General features: G+C 36.0%; 1 protein-coding gene across 1 annotated transcript in view; it reads left to right on the forward strand.

Annotated features, from left to right (window-relative positions):
- Window positions 1–23,675, forward strand: part of LOC138696590 (probable JmjC domain-containing histone demethylation protein 2C) — a 1,076,998-nt gene that overhangs the window by 840,420 nt on the left and 212,903 nt on the right. Inside the window, exon 7 of the mRNA XM_069821740.1 lies at window positions 17,845–18,076. Within this exon, the coding sequence (XP_069677841.1) occupies window positions 17,845–18,076 (232 nt within the window). The remainder of the gene's footprint in view (window positions 1–17,844; window positions 18,077–23,675) is intronic.

The following is a 23,675-nucleotide window of genomic DNA, read 5'->3' on the forward strand; positions in this document are numbered from 1 at the left end:
CCCCTTTCCTCTTTCACGTCGTTTATATTCATTCAGCCACATTACAGGCCGACCTCGTGGGATCGAAATAAAAGGGAGGTGTTGAGCAACGAAGGGGGTGTATTTGATTTTCAGCTCCGTCGTACCTCCAACCCTTCACACTGGATGAAGGTCTAGTAATTAAGTTCATTCGCTCGTGCTCTGCGGTACAGCATACCGGATATCGAGTCAGGCGATAAGTGCAATCGTGGCTTAAGTCTATGTGCTCTCCTTCAGGAGGACAGCGCCTCTTTCCGACCCTTCTGCAGTTTGCGCCAATTCTGTAGTCACTGAAGAAGCTGCGGGTATAAGGGAGGGAATGTGTGAAAATTCTAACTTGTACAATTTTTAACTATACCTCGTTCCATAATGTCTAACAGGCGACCTAAACATTGCCGGCAGAGGAGGAGAGAAGTGCAATTGCTATTAAACCAATGGCAGAAATCTCATTCCGCGCTTATCTTGAAGTTGGATAGTCTGAAGCATTGTACCCCCGCCCAATTTCGAGACAAGTGTGGAATGAGACCTCTGCCATTGGTTGAATAGCAATTATACTTCTCTCCTCCCCTGCCGGCAATGTTTACATCTCCTGTCACACAATACGGAATGAAGTATTAGATAGTTTATTTTTTTGGACACTTTCTGCTCTTGAAATAAGTATACATGCTACAAAATTTCATTTATATCATGCTACCTATTACGTTTTGTGATTAAATGCACGGTTGTTTAGAAAATTAAGTTGGAAGTTTCAGCAGTATGGCAACATCGCCACTAACACAGTCGTCTTTCTTCTCGTAATACAGATGTAAGAGGTGAACGAACTCACGTCTGTCTCCCTACATAAACTACCTCCCACCTCCCTCTCTGTACAAAGTAATATGCATAACAAAGTTGATTGATTTTATCATGAGTTTTATGTAGTGGAAATCTTATTGGTAGAAATGTTCAATTTTGAATCTGTGTAATTTGTTTTGCCGAAAAATAAAGTATGAAATTTAAGATCATATTACTTTGTACAATTTAATGGATTAAGTTTAGATTTCGTCAATTTTCAAATATCTGATGATGCCGTACAGGCGAAAACGTTCATATCGATTTAAGATGTAATAGCAAATAATAAAATTTGCAAATAGATAAATCATATTGATTGAGCATTTAAAATAAATTTATCATATTGAATAGATTTATCTGAAAACCAAAATGAATTGTAAAATGCGTTTTATAGGCCTATATGATGAAAATGTAAACAATTTTAAATTTAGCAATAAACAAATACAAGCTTTATTTATCTTCTTGATGCGTTTTTTTTTTCATTAAGATTTGCAGTAAACAATTCGAAAATCAATGCCTGTGTTTTTTTTTTCAATACGATTACTATAAGACTCACATTTATAATTCCGTATGCAAGGATATTTTTCAAGTCCAGTAGTGAATGCTTCGGTATCAAACACAAAGGATTCTACGTCCATTTTGCAAACAAATGAAGAAAAGAATGTCGTGGGTAGGCAGACGACAGTGTATTGTAGACTGAACTGTAAATATGAAGTCGCAGTATAGCGGAGACCTGCAGCAAACAAACTGTAGCCGTCCGTTTGGACTTCAATAGATGCTAATGTAGTGCGTTGACTTCAAGTGCAAGATCTGCCAAGATACGACTACGCGTGCAGTCCATTTCGAATGCGAAATGAGCCAACATATTCCAGGCCTTAAGGTGAAGCACGCGTCTACATTTCGTATACCTTATTTTATTTCAAGGAGTGCAGTTCGGTGGCTCCTTTGAACACCCACTTACAGATTTATGACTTCCTACACAAACACCTCTGACAATTCCATCCTGTCCCCTAGTCCCAACATTGCACAGTTGCCACAATCCTGATGACCTTCGAAATTATGCAGTGAAACTGACGGGATTCTTGAAATTGGGAAAAGATGCGGCAACTCTGCCTCCACGTGGATTTGACGGACACCTGTCAATTCTTCTGAACGAGAGTTGTGATTGGTTACTAACAAGAGAAGACAATATTTCCGTCACAGTAAGGAAGACATTTATTTATGACAATCAATTAATAAGGGGCAGTAGAAGGTCTGTCGGCAAAGTCCTTTCTATGAAACTGCACTCCATGAAAAAAATAAAGTATAAAAGCTTTGCCAACCATCCATTACATAAAGTGATTCATTAAGGACAGTAATCTGTCCAGGGAGTACGGAGATAAGGTTAGTTGTCCACATACTATATTGACGTGACGTCATGTTTCGCGTGCGACACAGGTACTATTAGGGAACATTAACTTTGCTGACGTAGTTGACGTTCTAGTTATGATTCGAAGCTAGACCACGCACTGTTCATAATCCATTCTAGTCATAAAGAATAAATACTACGATGATCTTCCCTATAGTTTAGATTATTTATTCATTTAATTGATTTATTTTTACTAGCAGAGTTAAGGGGTTAGGTATAGCTTACAGCAGTAAAATTTTTGGAAATGTTCAAAATTTTTTTTCCTCCATTACTGTATCTTGTACAATAATGAAAATAGGTATGTGTAAAACACTATCCTTCTACTATATTAAAAACTATTTTTACGATTAAAAAAAATTTATATATATATATATTTTTTTTTTCAAAATTAAAGATGGTGGCAGTTTATTGTGCAGTGATGAAGCGTTTCTTTCACAATTCGTAAACTTGTTAAATTTTTCATGTTCTCTCTCTTTTATTTTATTTCTGAAACTCATGTTTACAATATCATGCTCTTTCAACTACATTCCTTAATAAATATATATATATTTTTTTAATTTTGTGTTAGAAGAGAGTATTGATATTTGACCATTTTTTAAATGAATTTATTTTTTATCAATCTATCAAAGGTAGAGAAGTGATCTTGCATGATGTTGTAGATGTGACATGCATACATACATACAAAAATTTCATCACAGAATGTTGGATAGTTTTCGAATTATGTGGAAACGCTTCATCACTGCACAGTGAAGTGAATTTTGAAACCAAAAATGTAATTAAATATTTAAAAAAAATTGTAAAATTTTTTTTATATAGCAGAAGGACAGTGTTTTACACATACTAATTTTCATTATTTGACAAGTTACAGTAAAGTAGGAAAAAAATGTTGAACATTTCCAAAATTATACTGCTCTAAGCTGTACTTAACCCCTTAAGCCCATGAGGCCTTCTCTTCCACTCAACCAGTATAGAAATACATAGCAAATGTTATAAATAACAGCAATAGAGAAGACAATTTAATAATAATAATAATAATAATAATAATAATAATAATAATAATAATAATAATACAAGAGCAAAATGTATATATGTTTAGATACACGTAATTCTAAGAGTTAAACGTTTACAGTTTAGTGTTAAATAAGATAATTTGGATCAAAGGAATGATTAACATAATGTAGGAAAATTGACACATTAAAAATGAAAATCATATTCTATAGAAGTAATATTTTAAGTAAGATCGTACTCTAGAGACGGGGAGCAGTTTTCTTGCTTTTTAAAGTCGTTAATATTTGACACCTCCTTTACACTGTGTACACTAGAACACGCTATTTAGCCTATCATAAAGAATGTAGGCTTACATCGAACAAACATATATACACTATTAATGTACAAAATAACTAGACTGTAGTATTAAAATACCTTGCATTAAAATACACAATACTGTACACAAAAATGTAAATAATGTTTGATCAATGTAGGCCTACATTTTTTTATGATAATGTAAATAGTAAAAATAACGTATTCTAGTGCACATAGTGTAAATAATTTAAATTATAAATATTAGTGTAATTGTTAAAGCGGTCCATGTTTTGTTCTTCCCAACTTGACCAAATAGGAGTCGTATGAGCAGCCAGTCACGCACGCGCGTAGTTCACTTAAAAAATCCAGTAATACATAACCTTGTAGACTCGTAGGACAAAATACGGTCCCTGTTCATAAGTATTAAGTTACTCTTAAACCATGACTTGACAAAATATTATGCAAAATATTTATTGAAGCTAACAACTCTAATGTAAAAACGTTTATCCTAATACAATATAATTTTGATATATCTGTTATTCGGTAGCTTCAGTTACACCTATATAATTGCAGATATGAATTTCCTTCCACATACCTTCACTCCTTTTTTTTTTAATCCAAGGGGCTGTATCCTGCAAACTATCTCAAATATCTTTTTTTTCCCCCCGCTTCTAATCATATCTTTTTATGGCTGTCTTCCACTTCTGTATGTAGTAACAGACAAGTAATATTCATTACTATAATCTATGCGTTTGATAGTTGTGTTCTTCAAAACTTTGCGCACATCCAATATAAATGGAATGCTTTCTATAGTCTTATTCTTTTTAGTTTAAAGATTTCAATATTCATTGCGCAGGCCGCTCTGTATTCATGTCGCTTGTAAGTCACCAGAACGACACTTGGGATCCACAAACGCTCCAATGCAGTGAAGAATTATTTAGTATCTGCTAAACCAGGGCTGGGCATCGCGAGCGGATCCCGACTCTAAACGGGGACGCTTAATATTCATCCGTTACTGAATCAACGCTGCGCGGTGTTCGGCGGGAAGAAAGGGGATGAAGAGAAATCATATGGCTCCCCGTGAGAGAGTAGAATCCGCTCTTGCTGCCCAGCTCCGTGCTAAACCAAGCTCTACCATTTTAAAATACTCAGAAAATTCACTAGTTAGATTTTGTCTTAGATCAAGACGAAATGATGTTGAATTAGTGTTTATACCGCGCTTTCAATTCGAAACTTCCCAGTCCAAATAACTAATTTATTTAAATTTAATTCAATTTAAACAAGAAACATGTCGATTTAGATATTGAGGGGGAAGTCTGAAACCAGGCTTAATTGCATTTTAGATTTCACCTCCCACCCCCCAGCCACCCCCACTTTGAAATTTAAAATGGCACCCCTATATTTTTATACTTAAATATGAAAGAGCATTCAATTGTTTATACACCTCATTCATTTGTTTTCGCATCTTTTGTTTTATATCGTTGCCTGGCAACATGGATTGTTGTTATTGTTGATTACAGCTGAAGAGAATGGACTACAAAAACTTATTGAGCATTTCATGTAATAGTTGTGTTTGTATATTAAATTATTTTAAAATGGTGTATACCCTTAAAGAGAGAACATAAGTCATCCGTATTGATTAAATTTAGAAAATTACACAAAATAAAGTGTGTTTTCATCCCACAATCAACTGATAATATCAAAAATACAGGTTGCTAGGTGACGATAGGAAACAAAAGATGCGAAAACAAATGAAAGAAGTGTATAAACAATTGAATGCTCTTCCATATTTAAGTATAAACATATAGGGGTGCCATTTGAAATTTTAAAGTCGGGGTGGCTGGGGGGTGGGGAATTCATTTTAAAATGCAATTAAGCCTGGTTTCAGACTCCCCTTCAATATCTAAATTGACGTGTTTTTTTTTTTTGTTTAAATTGAATTAAATTTAAATAATTAGTTATTTAGACTGAGAAGTTTTGAAATGATAGCCCTGTATAACCAAAAATATTATCGCAAGTTCAGCTGGACTGAACATTAGACTGATTTCATTTCCTGATCTCAAATTAACTACTTTTACAATTGCCCTAAATAAAGCATTAGCAATTGACTGAATAGTTTTTATGTAAACACTATACCTACATTTTTCTACACACAGTGTATTTTTCTGTGCATACTTCATATATCGAAGAAGTTAGGAAACATAAAGTCATCATAAGCCACTTATTCATTCTGCGACCGTCGCCTTCACAGAACTGTGGAATGATGCCCCCTGTGCATCCTATTGGTATTTCCACTTGGCTAGATCGCGCGTGGCGGCGGAACATTCCTGAATCCAATCGAATACCCTCCGGATCTTCACCCCCCACTGTTGACCTATATATGCAAAGTGCTGCACAGTCTGTCTACACTTATTCGTCTCAAAATGCCAGCGAGTGTCCGTACCTACGTCTTCGGACATGATGTCACAAACATAAATCGATTAATCAATGTGTCTCGTTCGCTATATCGTGATGTATAGTGATACTAGTGAAAGTGATAATATATCGTCGATACGATACGACACCCATACTATTGATATATCGCATTGTTTCATCAAATTCGATAGAGGATGATTTTCAGCGACTTCTGATTTTCCTTAAAGAATAAAAGTTCAGCCTCTTGTAAATTTTCCAGAAAAGAATTGGAATCATCTGGAAATAATATAAAAATATGAAAAGGATATTTTGTCAGTTACAATAGCCTTCTCAAAAGCTGGTTCAATTATGCTAAAAATCTTACCACCTGAGATAATAGTTTTATCGGAAGGTATTATTATTATTATTATTATTATTATTATTATTATTATTATAGTTGGGTCTTCGATAATTTGGGGAAAGGACTATATACTTTTTAGTTTTTAGTGATTTTCTCTTTCTTTCCTTCTTTCTTTTTCTTTCTTTCTATCTTTGTTTCTTTTTCTTTCTTTTTCTTTCTTTTTTACTTTCTTTCTTTTCTTTCTCTTTCTTTCCTACTTTCTTTCTTTCTTTTCTTTCTCTTTCTTTCCTTCTTTCTTATCCTTTCTTTTCTCTCTTTCTTTCCTTCTTTCTTTTCTTTCTTTCTTTCTTTTCTTTCTCTTTCTTTCCTTCTTTATTTTTCTTTGTTTCTTTCTTTTTCATTTCTTTTCTTTCTCTTTCCTTCTTTCTTTCTTTTCTTTTTCTTTCGTTCTTTCTATTTCTTTCCACCTTTCTTTTTCTTTCTTTCTTTCTTTTCTTTCTCTTTCTTTCCTTCTTATTTTTTCTTTCTTTTCTTTCTCTGTCTTTCCTTCTTTCTTTTTCTTTCTTTTATTTCTCTTTCCTTCTTCCTTTTCTTTCTTTCTTTCTTTCTTTCTTTCTTTCTTTCTTTCTCCCTTTTGTTTCAGTGATGGATTAAGAGTCATTGACAATGAAAAAGTAAACGACGCAAACGCGATGTGAGCGCCAAAGCTTGCGATCGGGTTATTTAATGTAACCATTCACAATTATTTTCATAAACGTTAACATTAGAAGTGAACGAAAACGTGAACGCAGAAGTTTGCAAACTCCAAGCTTTTCAGTTGCGGTAACGTCAGTGATTGTTGATTACAGCGTTCCAGGTCATTATGTCCAAAGCAAAATGTCCAAAACAAAAATTTCCAAAGTGTAAAATGTTCAATATAAAAATGTCCAAAGTGCAAAATGTCCAATGTGTAAAATGTCCAATACAGAAATGTTCGAAGTGCAAAATATCCAAAGCAATACTTTCCAATGCAAAACTGTCCGAATAAAAATGTAATATTCTTGAGATAATATTATATCAAAATTACAAAGCATACAACATTCCAATACAAACTGCATCTGGTAGATCGTAGCTGGAGAAATGTTTGTTCCGCGTCATCTAGAGGCACAAATGGTAGAACCAAATGGTGTCGCACTTCTGATGCTCACGGTTTATATAGGCTTCTCTCAAACCTTGGTTCATGACCTTTTGATACAAAGATTGTGTCAAGTGGAAAGGACACTCCTTCTCTGTGGCACCATTGAAAGAACGCCGGACTCCATTCATGTTAGCCATTTCATAATCCACCATAATTATTTCAGGTTCAATTGTAATGCATTTCTCAGAGAAAAAGATTTTAATTCTCTATATATTCTGAAAAATGTATCTTCAGTTTTTCGTGTCGTCAATGCGAACACTAATGGGAAAACAAGTCCTTCCAATTTTCCATGAACTGTAAATAATTGCATGAATGTTCTTGGCACACTCTTTAACACCTCTTTAACTCGGTGAATACACCGTGGTTACATTATTGGACGAAATGACGCCGGGGTCCAACGCCGAAAGTTACCCAACAATTCTGCTTCTATTGGTTGAAAGAAACCTCGGAAAAAATCTCAACCAGGTAACTTTTTTTTCCTCTCTATGAGGGTGGGAGGGGACCATCTCTATGCGCCGCGACCTGAGATATATTGCGCGCTCCTGGGATAAGTTGCAAGCCCACCGACCTCACCTACGCCGAACCGACCTGACGACCAATCCCTCCATTCTTCAAATCCATGTACCATTCCACGTCAACAACTCCCTCTCCCACATTTCCCCCCTCAAATGGTCTGAGTTGTAAGCCCCCTTTCCCCTCGGGAAGGGAGTGGATTCCACTGCTGGCCACCGGCTACCATAGCTTGACATATCCACGGAGGCCGGCCGAGAGAGTCAGCGGCTTCGGAGGACAGCCAGAGGCGCGATCTGAAAACGAAGTAAGACAACCAGAATGATAAAGGAGGAAAGGAAGTGGCGAGAATGAATGGGATTCCATACGCCTGATAAAGTTACCTGATATTCATCCATAGGAGTGAGGAAAAAACCTCACCCAATTCGTCCCAACAGGGGAATCGAACCCCGGCCCGCTGATTTTGGGAGCGAAGACGCTACCACGAGACCACAGCGGTGGACAACTAGGTAACTTGCTCCAGACATGATTTGAAATCGGGCCCGCTCATTTCACGGTCAGCCGTGCTAACTGTTACTCCACAGCGATGGACAGTATTTATTATAGACGGTGAAATATTGAAAATAAGAGTATTATACATTTATAAAAATGACGAAAATATGTAATGATATGCAACATAAAACTATGTTCAATAAGTTAGAAATTTAATTTTTCAGTCGTTGACTTTACTACTTTATATATTTTGTTAGGTGTTAACCTTTACATAATAAATTGTGTGATGTATGAACGTTTTCGTTGACCATGTCAACATCATCAGATACACTCTGTCATTTTACAATATCAATACTCTCAATGTTATCTACACAATTCACATACAATACATGTTTACTGTCATATGAAGGTAAAACCTATTAAAAATTATATGAATTAGTTTTATAATGTTGAATTGTGGATACCCCAACTGTCAACAATTAAAATATACTTATATTATCATGGGTATATTCTTTGCAAATCATCACATGTGAACGATAATATGAACGATGTAATGATATGAGGCTAAAAGTAAGATAAAGTATAAAAATGATGAGCTAACTCTATTTAATGCTTTACTATGCATGTGAGGATTTGCAAATTACAATATTTTGTTACAAGGTATTCACTTTTCCATATCATAGTATAAAATTCTGGCCTGTTATAACTGCCTATATTTTGTAGATCTTGGTGTTATTGTTTATGCCAATATGTTGGGTTTAAACTGTTTATAGTTAATCAGATGATGGGCGTATGTTCTGTTGTTGTTCATGTTACACTGAAAAATAATCAAAGTCGTAGGTAGTTAATCTAATTTTGAAACTGATAGATTTGATTTTAATAATTGTAATGTATTAAATGAAACTTACGGATAATTATTCAATGTAGTAGTGATGTTGTAGAAGTTTATTTAACATGGTGTGAATCGAAAGTCTGAAATCGCTGAAAGAAATTAAGTGTTGAAAATTAATATTAGCTTAGTTAAAACAAATGGTGCAATTTGTTATATAAATTTGATTGAAAGTCCGGTTTCAATTAATGTTGAAAAAATGGGATGGCTACGAAGTACACTAATATTGCACCAAATTGCACCATTTGTTTTAACTAAGCTAATATTAATTTTCAACACTTAATTTCTTTCAGCGATTTCAGACTTTCGATTCACACCATGTTAAATAAACTTCTACAACATCACTACTACATTTAATAATTATCCGTAAGTTTCATTTAATACATTACAATTATTAAAATCAAATCCATCTGTTTCAAAATTAGATTAACTACCTACGACTTTGATTATTTTTCAGTGTAACATGAACAACAACAGAACATACGCCCATCATCTGATTAACTATAAACAGTTTAAACCCAACATATTGGCATAAACAATAACACCAAGATCTACAAAATATAGGCAGTTATAACAGGCCAGAATTTTATACTATGATATGGAAAAGTGAATACCTTGTAACAAAATATTGTAATTTGCAAATCCTCACATGCATAGTAAAGCATTAAATAGAGTTAGCTCATCATTTTTATACTTTATCTTACTTTTAGCCTCATATCATTACATCGTTCATATTATCGTTCACATGTGATGATTTGCAAAGAATATACCCATGATAATATAAGTATATTTTAATTGTTGACAGTTGGGGTATCCACAATTCAACATTATAAAACTAATTCATATAATTTTTAATAGGTTTTACCTTCATATGACAGTAAATATGTATTGTATGTGAATTGTGTAGATAACATTGAGAGTATTGATATTGTAAAATGACAGAGTGTATCTGATGATGTTGACATGGTCAACGAAAACGTTCATACATCACACAATTTACTATGTAAAGGTTAACACCTAACAAAATATATAAAGTAGTAAAGTCAACGACTGAAAAATTAAATTTCTAACATATTCACAGACTTTTCTGAAAATTACGCAAAATGAATTGCAAAATATGTTCAATAAACTAAAAAAAATGATCATTCGTACAAGTTAATATGTAAGAATTATAGTTATGCTCTCTAGGAAAAAGTATGCAAATGTGTACCGCTACTATAGGAGTTTGTTTGTTTGTGTACTTGTTTACCTGTTTTCTTACTTTGTTATCTTTCATCATCTATTTGTTCTTGTATTGTTTTGTATGCTTTGTCTAATGGCAGCCTCTAATTTGAGGAAGCTCTAGTAAATAAAATAAATAGCCTAATAACATTAGAAAAAGAGAGCACTTGGTAGAGCATGTAAGCGAAGAAAGTAGACTTAACGACTTTTGCTTGGTCCTCAATTTGTTTGTCTTCGTCTGCTGTACTCGTATTTCATAATACACAGCGCGTAACATTCCCGTAATTAGCTTGTCTTTGCTTTCGCTGCTTTTTTGTTATTCAACGTTGCTTAGATACGAGAGGAACTATACGGCAGAGAAGTAGACTTTCTTTTATTTTTTCGTCTTTACGTCAATGGATCTCGAGCGGGGATCAGAACTTGGCTTCAGTAGGAGTCTGATGTCGTTATCACCTCATCCCGATCAAGAGAAGCTCCCACTGCCCGTCTGGCCAAGACGTGAATATACAAGACTCCTTCTCTCTAGAATTTGTTTATACACACGACGAGGGGGCAATGCGCTTTGCAAGCAAAAGTGTGTTTTTATCCTCCTTGCTAGCCATTTGAACTGTAAACACGTCCATGGTTTCACCTTTTTTTTTACGATATCCGGAAGTTTTTGCCAGCTAAATTTATCATAACTGCTGATGGATGAAGACTAATTGCCCGTCATATTTGTGTGCGTCATACACGACCCGCTTGCTTGCTCAAGAGCCTCGTTGTTTTCTTTAGTACATTCTTTGATCAAAGTCGGTTACGTGACGTCATTTGGGTGTATATCTTGTTAAGGAATAAGGTAAACTCAAGACTACATTTAGAATTTCGGATGTTTGTATGTTTGAGAAATCTTTCCTTGTTACCACGACTACAGTCTTTTAATTTCCCATATGTCTGTTCTGAATTTATTTTCGTGGAAATTGTTGCGTAAATTCGCCGTAAAAAGCTTATAAAACTGGCAGTTTGTTCCCGGATATACTCCATGTTGAATTCCGAAAAAAAAAAAAAAAAATACACATACGCATTTATTCAGGTAAAATGTTTATGTAGTTGGGAGAAAAAAATTGCAAAAACAGTTGGATTTAAATTAACGATGTTTCGTTTACAATTCATTTACATTTAATTTTGTTTTTCCCGTGTGTATTTTTTTGACAAAGTAATTTACTTTATTGCACTGTTGTATTGATTTCATTTCACAGAGTGCATAATGCGAGAGCAAAGCAAATAGTAGGAAAGCGAAGTCACTTCGGGCCGATGCATTTATTTTTTACAACAGTTCAGTTGCCGGGTTAGATAGTCACGAATTCGATTCCAGTGAGATTAATCTCGACTTACATACAACTAATTACGTAAAAGCTTATCTTCACTTTTTAAAGGAGGTATTGTATTCATAAGATTTCGCTTTAGACGAAGTTTGAAAGTCAAGGTGCAACTACAGCCCTGCAATGGCTGGGTCAAACTTTCAGCCTGTCAAGCAGGTCCTCCGGGATCGAATCCCGATCAGGTCTGGGATTTCTTCCACACACACTGCCCCGCCGATTTAGTAGAATGCGTTTGAGCCTAAAGAAAGCAGCAAAACAGTACAACCACAGTCTGTTGGTGTGACGAGAATTCAAGGCCCCGCATGCCGGTAAGGCATCATGTCACAAACACGTTCACGTCTGAGTATTACTGACAAACTAAATATTTTTCAACGCATTTATTTATTTAGGCACTGGCGTAGCCCAGTCGGCTGAGGTGCTTGTCTGTTGGCCCGGAGTTGCGCTCGGGCGTGGGTTCGATTCCCGCTCGGGCCGATTACCTGATTGAGTTTTTTCCCAACCGTAAGGCGAATGTCAGGTTGTCTATGGCGAATCCTCGGCCTCGTCTCGCCAAATACCATCTCGCTATCACCAATCCCATCGACGCTAAGTAATCTAGTAGTTGATACAACGCTGTTAAAACCACCTAAAATATATTTACTTTTATTTATTTACTTATTTAGCCACTGGCGTACCTCAGTCGACTGATGCCCTTGCCTGTCGGTCCGGAGTTGCGCTCAGGTGTGGGTTCGATTCCCGCTTGGACTGATTATCTGGTTGGGGTTTTCCCAACCGTAAGGCAAATGTCAGGTAATCTATGGCGAATCCTCAGCCTCATCTCGCCAAATACCATCTCGCTATCACCAATACCATCGAAGCTAAGTAACCTAGTAGTTGATAGAGCGTCGTTAAATAACAATCTAAAAATATATTCATTTTTGTTTATTAACTTTTTTTACAGGTTTACTTATTTACTTACATATTTGTTTACTTATTTATTTAATAAATTATATCTTCTACCGGGTGAATCTTCTCATCCGCGGATTGGGAAGTTATGCAGTACCGGGGTTTTACAGACTATACCGTAAACACAGTCCCCTGCGTCGTATAACTTTCGGCCGAATTGACTGCTACGTACCGAACTGAGCACGAGCGGCTGGAAATTAAACACTTGCGGAGAAAGCAGCAAAGAGAAAACGAACGGACTGAACGAGAAAGGAAAAGTGAGGGAGAAAAATAGGGAAAGTAAGTGAGAGTAAGAAAGAAAGAGAAAGATTTTAAGTGAAATAGTATGTGGAAGAGAAGAGTGCATTCCTTCGTCATCGATCGATTCTATTATTTACAGTGACAGTACACATTTGTCTAGTTATTACTATTAATTATGACGAATGAATAAACACTAGAATGATTAGTGAAACGGAATATCTGTGGATAAATCCTTGAAAGAGATTCTAGGTTAGAGTTTCCAGATTTAGCAAATAAAAAACAAAGAGCACCCAGTTAACCACGGTCTGCCTGGATAGAAGGCCAGAGCATTGTTACTTGTGAATGGTTTCAGATACGCGTAACTTAATATGTTTATTTATGATTACGGATATAGACGGAGAGAGAACCGTTTTCTTGGGGGGTGGGGGAAGCAAAATAATAGAATTCCCATATCGATGGCTCAGAACCAGACTGTTCCAAGTCCATTTTACTATTTTTTTTTTCAGGAGAGCTATTTTAATTTCTGACATTCAAAGCTTCATGAAACAATTTGGAGAGGAATATTTACAATTTTGTTCGATTCATATATGCAGACAAGAACTGGAACACAATGAAAGACAGATTTCTTTCTTATAAAAGTTGGACTTAGAACAGTCTGGTTCTCAGCCATCGATATAACAGAGTTATGGTGGACATCATTTACCTCCTCCCCCAGTTATAGCTTGATCGTGGTACAGTATATCGAAATATGATCATTTAATAAAGATATTTTCGGGGGGCATGTTTCTTACAGTGTTACATCCATATCTGCGATGTTTAGGGCTTGAATTGTAGGTCTACTACAAATTAGAATAGGACATAATTAACTTAAAACACTCTCCCTCTTTTTCTCTCTCGTACAGAAACATATGCATACTCGTACATCAATAAAACTATGTAACAGTGCTAACAGAAACTTTTTATATGAAGTTTACCTTCCTGAAGATGTCATATGAAATGTAAACTCTAATTATTTTATTTAATCTCGTCTTTAAGTTTACACATTATACCGGGATCACTCTTCTTTTTTCTGCATTGTTGTGCAAAATGTTATTCATATATCTCCAAGTGGCGGCCTGAACACCTGCAGACTTCTAACACATGAGTGCAGACTGTTACAAAAGAAACGTTACAGTGCTTCCATTCCTCAAATGAGATATAGAAATTCTTTTACATTCAGAAATTTAAAATAAATATTATAGTCTAGACACATGATCTGAAGACATTAATTCATCAGTTTAAGCACAGAAACTTAATCATAAACAAAAGCAAAAAAGATCTTTTGAATTCAATATTTTCTAACGTTAATAGAAAAAAAGAGTTCAGACAAGTTTGGGAGGCAGTGCCCCCCCCCCCATGCCCCCCATAACTCCGTCTATGTTTATGGATGATCTTCCTGCAGTTGTTTCAGTAAGTTTTTTATATGTAGTTAGTGTTCTTAATGGGAATATTTCCGCGAGAAGAAATTTATTAGGGAATATTATCGAATGATTTTTTTTTATTTCTTTTACTGTCTTAATTTTCTTTACTTCGGCAAATGTTAGAAGTTACAACCCAAAGGAAGCATAGAATGTAACGAGTATTCACAATAATCACACGATTATTCCCGCATTCCACCAGGAGGTTGTTGAACTGTTGACTGTGTTGTCTTGTTAAGCAATGAATGAGTGAGATATCTCGGGAAAAACGTATTTACAGACTACTAATTTGAAAACAGTGCAATCATTATCATGTTTAGATTTATACCATTTTTTAATCCCTCTTAAACAGACGAAAACTTACTTGTTCTATTGCTAGTACATTAGAACCTCTATTATCCGTGGTAATGAAGGGAATGGGCTGAACGGTTAATCGAAAAAATGGGATAATCCGTACCATGAAAGATTTTCACAAATTTAGTGAATAATACTTACACTTTTAGTAATTCTTCTATGGCCGTGTATTTAACATGCTACATAGTGGATCACAAGTTCACTAATTTAAGTCTCGTAGTGAACGACGAGTTTTTAAGAGGCAAGAAAACTCCTTGTAATGTGAAAAGATATGAATAGTGGAGGTCTCGTGTTGTAGATTTACATACTTTATACCATGGGCGATTTCTCCGGGCATGCTATGCATGCTATGCTTGCTGCGCAAGCCCAATATTTTCGTAGAAGTATATTTCTCAAAATGGCGTTACATATATTAAATTTTATTTTGATTATTGGAATACTGTAGAGGCGTAATACCATCCGCAGGTTGCACATCGCGAGTATCGCAACGCTTGCTCGTTTGTAGGAAAGACGTAGAAATAAGCGAGAATATGATGCGCGCGCAAGTGCCTTCCTCCTTAGTCCGTCCTAGGCGCACATGCTTCTATGTGTTGTTCGAAGCTCTGGTCCGAGAGCTACACCGACTATTTAACGTTACACAGACCAGTATTGACAGCGGGAATGTGCTATGATTAGCGAGTGCAATGTAATTGTATGAGCGGAATGCATATGTTAGCTGCATGTATTATTAATTCTTAAACATTAATTTGAAGTATCGCAATGAGTTCGGAATTGTGTGTTATTGAAACCTTATTATTAAATCCATTTTCCCGAAGGACTATTCAAGAGAAGACAGACATTATAGAGAATATGTACTCAATACAACAATATGCATTGGTTGGCAGGGTCCGAAAAACTAATAAACTGTTTTGTTGGCCATATTTGTTATATTATATCGAACTTCTACATCTGATAAGCGAATATGATCCATGACTCATAATGATTTCATAATTATAAAATAAATTATTTATGTGGGTCTGATTATTTTTATTAATTATCAATTATTATATCCTCCCATCTTCCCCTGTGAATAAAAGAGCAAGCCTAACTTTCGTGACTAGCATTCGCCCCTGCTTTATACACTCCAAACTCATATCCTGTTCCGAGATGAGCCATAGTTTTTCTTTCCCCAAACCACTCAATTATTTACGCTTTTTTTTCGATACTTAGCACAACAAGATTTCTTTTGACATGCGTAGAAGATATTTTATACAGAAGTTAAACAGTACGACAATTCGAACAGGAGACCATACTGTGTAAGGGAAAAGGCATGTAATAACACACTCTAAAAAAATAACGTGCTAATACAATGTACAATAGGTACGTCATATACAGTATTTCTGCAGAAAAAAAGCTAGAGAAAGACGGACAGATAATCCACCAATCGGTTAATAGGGTGACGGATAATCGGGATTCTATTGTAGTATTTTGTGAAAAAATGTATTAAATGTTTGTGGCATGATAGAAATTTAGGTAAAATTAAAGAATATTGTTTTTCAACGTAAATATTAATAAAGGGTGCGGCAAAACATCCTCCCTAATTTAAAGTTTAAATAAAAAACAGATGGATCAAAATAAGGAAAATGTATTAATATGAATGATATCTAAACAGTGGGAAATTTAGGTTTACATGCGTTGCCATAGCGATATCAAATGACATGCGCAAAACAAGAATTGAATAGGAGACTTAATTTATATGAATAGTATCTTAACAGTGGGGAATTTTTCATTTTTTTGAATAACTTGTCTCTCAAGTGGTGTCCTTCACTATCAATGCATTGTTGAATGCGACTTCGGAAATTCTGCATCACTCTAACTAGCATTTATTTAGGAATAAGACCAATTTCTTCCTGTATTGCATTTCTTAGGTCTGGCAAAGACCTCGGCCGATGTTTGAATACCTCAGCCTTAAGTTGTCCCAATAGAAAAAAATCGCAGGGTGCAAGGTCTGGTGATCGTGCTGGCCAGGGGGCGTCGCCACGTGAAGAAATTAAGCGTCCGGGAAACATCTGTCTCAGGACTTGGAGAGAAATCTGATCTGTGTGAGAGGTTGCTCCGTCCTGCTGAAACCGTACCTAGTCAATCTGCAGCGCATTGAGTCTTGGTGCCAAAAAATTGTTGATCATAAAAGAGTACCGCTGAGAGTTCACTGTCGCAGTAGCACCATCCTCTTCAAAAAAGTAAGGACCAAGTGTCCCGACTCTTGCAACCGCGCACCACACAGTAACACGGTCGTTATGTAGAGGTTTTTCATGAAGTTCACAAGGGTTCTGTCCACTCCAATATCAGAAATTTTGATGATTCACGCATGTAAACCTAAATTTCCCACTGTTTAGATACCATTCATATTAATAGTTTCCTTATTTTGATCCATATGTTTTTTATTTAAATTTTTAATTAGGGAGGATGTTTTGCCGCACCCTTTATTATATAACTTATTAATAGTTCAGGGAACCTGAAAAATGTGAAATTTTTGTACACTACCAATGAAAGATTAATGCTCCTTCTTTCACTCTGGTGCTCCCTGCTTTTAGCGGGTTGCATTCAGTGACGTCACAATTCTTGCCGTCATGATAACTATTTTGCCGATCTCTAATGTTGAGAGGGCTCAAGATAGTTAATGACTCTCAGCTAGAGTAATGGGTTCTATGAATATTTTGACTGCCTGTGAGGGTTCATACTCGGTTCTTGTTTTCGTACCTTTAATTTCAAACTCCGATTCCATTCGTGGCTTAGGCCTGCCTATGATGATATTTATGGAGGCGTGTTGTTTCAGATGCTAGATTTTGTGTGCTGCTGGTGTTTTAGATGATAATTTTGATGAACGCCTGTTTTCTTTTTGTTTCAGTCGCGAGTGGGCCGGAGTTCGGGCGCGGCTCCCACAGGCGGTAGTGGTACCAGTAGCAGTAGTGGTGGTAGTGGCGCCAACACCCGCAGCTACAACACCAACACCGGAGCGGCTCCGGTGAGCCGGAAACTCCGCACCGGCAAGCTTCCGCCCACCGGCGAGCAACCTCCTCCAGCGGCCGAAGCGGCAGCCACCCCCGCGGCGCAGACTCCTCTCGGCAGCAGCGATAAAGGTAAGGCAAACTCGTATTTTTTCACTCCTGAGGATATTATTATTTTATCCCCGACAAATATGATTAGTCGTTTGTGTATCAAAGGCCACTCAAGTAACGTCCATTTTTATAAGCAGATTACAGGAGTATAGGTTTCTGATGCTGTATAATAATTTCCAATGAATATGGGCAATAGAAATGGGAGTGACAACGTTTTGCCTTCACAACTCCGAACTGTGACAGCTCCGGAAAATCACTGTAACAGTTAAGCGATTTTGTCATTGTGCAATTTTTTTGTTCAGATGTCTCTTGGCGATTGTAAATGTTTCTCATCACGAGCCGACGGATGTTTATGTTAATCGCTCTTCTGCGAATTTAATTGATATACCGGTGCCATGTCTTACATCAACAATAGTGAGTTTAAAGCAGCGAGTATACTAAAAACGAAACATGCTCTGAGCTGTGTTATCACGATGTTTTTACAAACGATTAGGTAAAGCATTCGTGAAAGAATATAGCGAGTGTTTGTAGCTTTAGTATCAAAGAGTTACCGACGTTAACCTTTTGAGTGGAAAGAAAATTAATTAGATTCTAGTTATGTTGTCCTTTAAGCCTTTAAGTGAATGGACAATTCCATATAGCACAGTCTTGTATTTCACATATTTATCCTGCTATTTAACAGATTAGAATTTTACAGGCAAAGCCGTTTTTCTCATCATCATCATCATCATCATCATCATCATCATCATCATCATCATCATCACCATCTTATTCCTCTTCTTCTTCTTTTCCATAACAGGGGTTAGGCAATGATACCTATTCCGTCTTCACAATGTTTCAGGTCCACCGTTTCCTTGATAGGCTATCTCTCCAAATATAGGTTTATATATAGTGTTTCTAAAATTCTCCAACAAATTTTCGGAGGTGGTTCTACATACAACTATTTAAGAATAAAAATCTAGGGGTGCCATTTGAAATTTCATAGTGGAGGAGTCTGGGGGTGGGGGGCTGAACTCTAAAATGCAATTAAGCCTGGTTCCAGACTTCTCCTCAGTATCTAAATTGACGTCTTTTTTGCTTAAATTTAATTCAATTTAAATAATTAGTTATTTAGACTGGGAAGTTTTGAAATGAAAGCCCTGTATAATATATGTAATTACGTATATCAATATTTCAAATTCAGTTGGGATATAATCATTTTTGCATTTAATTTTCCATTTTGTACGATTTTAACCTAACAGCACTAAAAAAACAAAGAAAATGCAATTCACAAACATAACAGCGCTCAAAGGCAAACAAATGCAATGCGAAAATATAGGACACGTTCGTTTCGATGTAGAACGGAGCAAGCGCAATCGTTTTTAGACGTTGACTATTATCTTTGCAGAGAAATGAATATCCTTTAGTCCTTTTTAGAAACAGTATACCATCATATACATTATGCTGATTAAATAAGGTGCCAGCTAACCATGTTTAAGTACTCGATTATTATGAATGATGCACAGAAATGATTACATTTTAACCACGATTACTGTTTAACCGTCGTTATGTAACCTATGATTACTGGGTTTTTAACCAAGGTTGATGCATTTCGCCATTACTATTACCGCAGATGAGTCGCCATTGATGTGCTCAGGAATCCTGTCCGCTCCTTCCTTTCCGGCATAAGTATTCACTGAACTGGAGTTCCAACAGTAATTCGGTGCACTTTATTTTGTCATTACCTGAATACTGTCTTGTCGGCTCCTCTTTCCGCTTTGCAGCAACTCTCTTGAGTCTCATTCAGAGCCGCCCAACTACCGTATCGGTAGTGTCATTAACCTTGAGTATTGTTGTTGTAACGTGTGACGTAATGTAGGCAATCACCACGCTAATCTTTATGTGCATGCCATACGTAATGGGGGCAATAATAAGCCGGTAAAATTGTTTATGTCCCCACGTGGCTTTAAAGGCACACAGTCCACTACTTGTACTATAAATAGCTCTCGTTTCCTCAGAGTAATCGCAATTTCGAATTCTCTCTTCTCTTCTCTTCTCTTCTCTTCTCTTCTCTTCTCTTCTCTTCTCTTCTCTTGATTTCCAGAATAATTTCTCATCTGCACTTCAGCTGGCGGTTTCTCTTCTAAGAGACCGGAGTTCCATTCTTGGCGTATCACTCTAACTTTTAGTTTACAAAGCGGCTGTAGCGGAGATTTCCTCCGAGCAGGTCGACATTCTCTTTTAATGCTAGGTTTACACGGCGACAGTTTAGAGCGAGAGAAGATCTAAAGTATCAGGAGAGCTCTCTAACGGAGTGTTTACACGGTGACAGAATATAGCTTCTCTAAACCCATTAGCGAGCTCTCATGAGATTTATATAACTCTAAACTCTAATGTTACTCTCCGGACCGTTTACATGGTGCAGACAGTTTAGAGTGAGAGAAAGTGTTACGAGCATATAGAAAAGAACAGGCTGGTCAGTGCGTTTACAACTATGGCAGAAACACAACGTTTTTCGGCCGTTGTAGTGTGCAATTCTTCTGAATTGAAGAAGGCAGAGGAGAAATAGATCTACGTGGGAAAAACCCTGGATATCTCGCCGGAACACGCATGGAGCTTACACATCGGACCTGTAATTGGCAAAAAAGACACAACTATGAGAATTGTCATTAGTATAAAGGAAAGGCTGTTGGTCACATTACGCTTCCTAGCAACAGGTTTATACCCTAAACACATTATTCTATTGCTCTTAACAGAATAAATTAATAATAATAATAATAATAATAATAATAATAATAATAAATAAACATATGAAAATGGTAGAATACATTGCTCATGTAAAATGTATTAAGTTTTTTTCATTATGTTCGAAAAGGTATGGTGTATGAATTGAACAACAGGAAGATAGTGCCTGAGTTTATAATATGTAATATCATTTTCATACAAAAAATGACAACCATTTATTTTAATATAATTGATACGTAGAAGTTTTGAACTTACGTCTATTGACCATAAAATATTGTACGAAGCATTTAATACGCAACGATGAGTCCTTTAAATGCCCCAAATGTCAATGTCAATAAGTGTTCTGCTACAAATATCTAGAACCGAACAGCGCTCTGAGTGGCGGAATTGCGTCTCTACATTTACACGGCGAGAGTTTAGAGAAGAGAGGGCTAGAGATTATAGCTGAGTATAGCTCGTGCGGAACTTGGTGAAGAGAACAGTATTGTGGTGTGGGATCGACTACCGACCGATGTTATGTGACGAGATGCAAGCGAGACTGAACAAGCGTTACCCCCTCCACTCTTAACCACCCGTAGAACTGGTTTCTCCATCAAGGTCAAGCATCACCAGGTTCCGTTCGAGCTATATCACCGTGTAAACGGTTTTGAGAGTAGGTATCTCGTTGACTCTAGTTAGATATTAGAGAGACTAAATAGAGCGGCCTTGAAAACTGCTCTCGCCGTGTAAACACCCTGGACACAGAACTCGCATATGCTCTCAACTCTCATTATAGCTACTCTAAATTATTCAACTCAGTTGAACTTTTTCATAAACTCTCGCGACAGAAGCAGTATGAATGACGGCCAAAAACAATGGAGTGTCGAAGACACGAAGATTGATTGAAGCATATGAATTGGAAAGTTGTTTGTGGAATGTATTTAACAAGAATTACAAGAATAAGGACCTTGAGAAATCAGGCATTGTCAAAATTAGCTGAGACTGTTGAGGCGTCTGAATTTGGCTTTTAGTTTTGTTAATTTATTGTAATTTGGCCGTAATTTTAGCAGGGTCCATTGTTTTAGTTGTTAATTATTTTGTGGGTTTTATTCTTGCTTATTTATTTACTGGAGGAGGTACAGCAAAAGTTCCATAACCTCCAGTAAGTGCGAACTGTAATAATAATAATAATAATAATAATAATAATAATAATAATAATAATAATAATAATATTATTATTATTATTATTATTATTATCACTATTATGTTATTATCACTATTGTTTTATTATTATTATTGTTATTATTATTATTATTATTATTATTATTATTATTATTATTATTACTACTGTGCAATTATCACCATTCACTTGATGTGGGATATTTTCTATATTCCTTTAATACTATTGATAATGCATCATATTAATAATAATAACGCTCACCTAGTACATTACAAACAAATCACATAACTGGTACAGTGGGGTCTGTACCGGTATCTGTTAACAAGAATATAGTTATAATTTAACAAAACGAAATAGGCACAACTATTACACTGTATTAATAGAACCATTATAAACACAATATAATGAAAGAAAATGAACAATGTTATGTGAAAAATTATTGTTTTTTTTTTTTTCTTTGAACACTCGGTCTCTTTTGAGGAGCTTAAACGAAATCAGTCATTTTCATCGCAAATTCTGCACACTTTTTTTTTTAACATTGGAGGTAAATTGGACTTTGGCACTTGTAGCAAGAATATTTTTATCCTCTTTAATTTTGGGGAGCACAAAGCACTTCTTCTTTTCTTCTTCTCAAGAACCACTTCTTCAGCTGCATCCGTTGCCTTTCTTTCATCAGGAAGCCTGAAAATTGTCTTTATACAGGGTTCCTACAAAAGACCTTTCCGGTTTCGAACACATGTAATTTACGTGCTATGAATCTGAGGTGCATGAAAATAGTACCAATGGAAAGAGAAACTCCAAACGTTTAGTTTCTTGACTTAAAGATGTTCAATGTGTCCCCTTCCTTAGTAACACGGCACACATCAAGCCTATAGTCAAGTTCCACGTAGGTACGCGGATTTTCCGATCTTCAGATTCTGAGGTTATGTCTGTTCACCTTACCAGAAAGTTGAAAAGTGACGTCGTCAGAAAACACCACAGAACGAATAAATTCATCATCGTTTTCAATTAAAGTCTACATACTTGTGCAAAAATTTCTTCGTAGCACTTTGTCCTCTGGTATTAGGGCTTGCAGCAACTCTAGTAGGTATGGATGGAGTCGCAACCGCTTGCGAAGAATCGTGCCTTTAAATATGTGTACCATTTACGGATTTTAGGCACACTGGGTGGATCTGCACCAAACTTTGTTCGGTAATGCTTTTGCACATTAATAACCGACTGGATCACATGAAAATTAAGCTCTTCTGTCGTCTATAGCAGCCATTTCGCCTCAACAATGAACAAATTTGTTTATATGCATTATTATGAGGCGTGTTTTCAAGTAGGGAAACAATGTTAATACAACTAAACTTTTTGAGTTTCTCTTACCATTGGTACTATTTTCATGCATCTCTGATTCACAGAATGTAAATTACATGTCTGCCGACTTGAGCTATAATTTGCACATTTTTTATCAAGACTATCAACACCGCCCTTCGTGCAGTTATAGTATTCTATACGAATAAATAAATAATGACTCACCCAACAATATTAGTAACGTAAGTGCTATGCGCGGTCAGGTTACACAACTGCTGACACACTGCTCAGAAGTTAGATGGGTGATGATGTCATAAAAACGCACTGACCAGCCTATTCTTCTCTAAATGCTCTCTCTCAACACTTTCTCTCACTCTAAACTGTCTGCACCATGTAAACGGTCCGGAGAGTAACTTAAGAGTTTAGAATTATATAAATCTC

Source organism: Periplaneta americana, chromosome 3 (genome assembly GCF_040183065.1).
Source record: "Periplaneta americana isolate PAMFEO1 chromosome 3, P.americana_PAMFEO1_priV1, whole genome shotgun sequence".
Lineage (NCBI taxonomy): Eukaryota > Metazoa > Arthropoda > Insecta > Blattodea > Blattidae > Periplaneta > Periplaneta americana.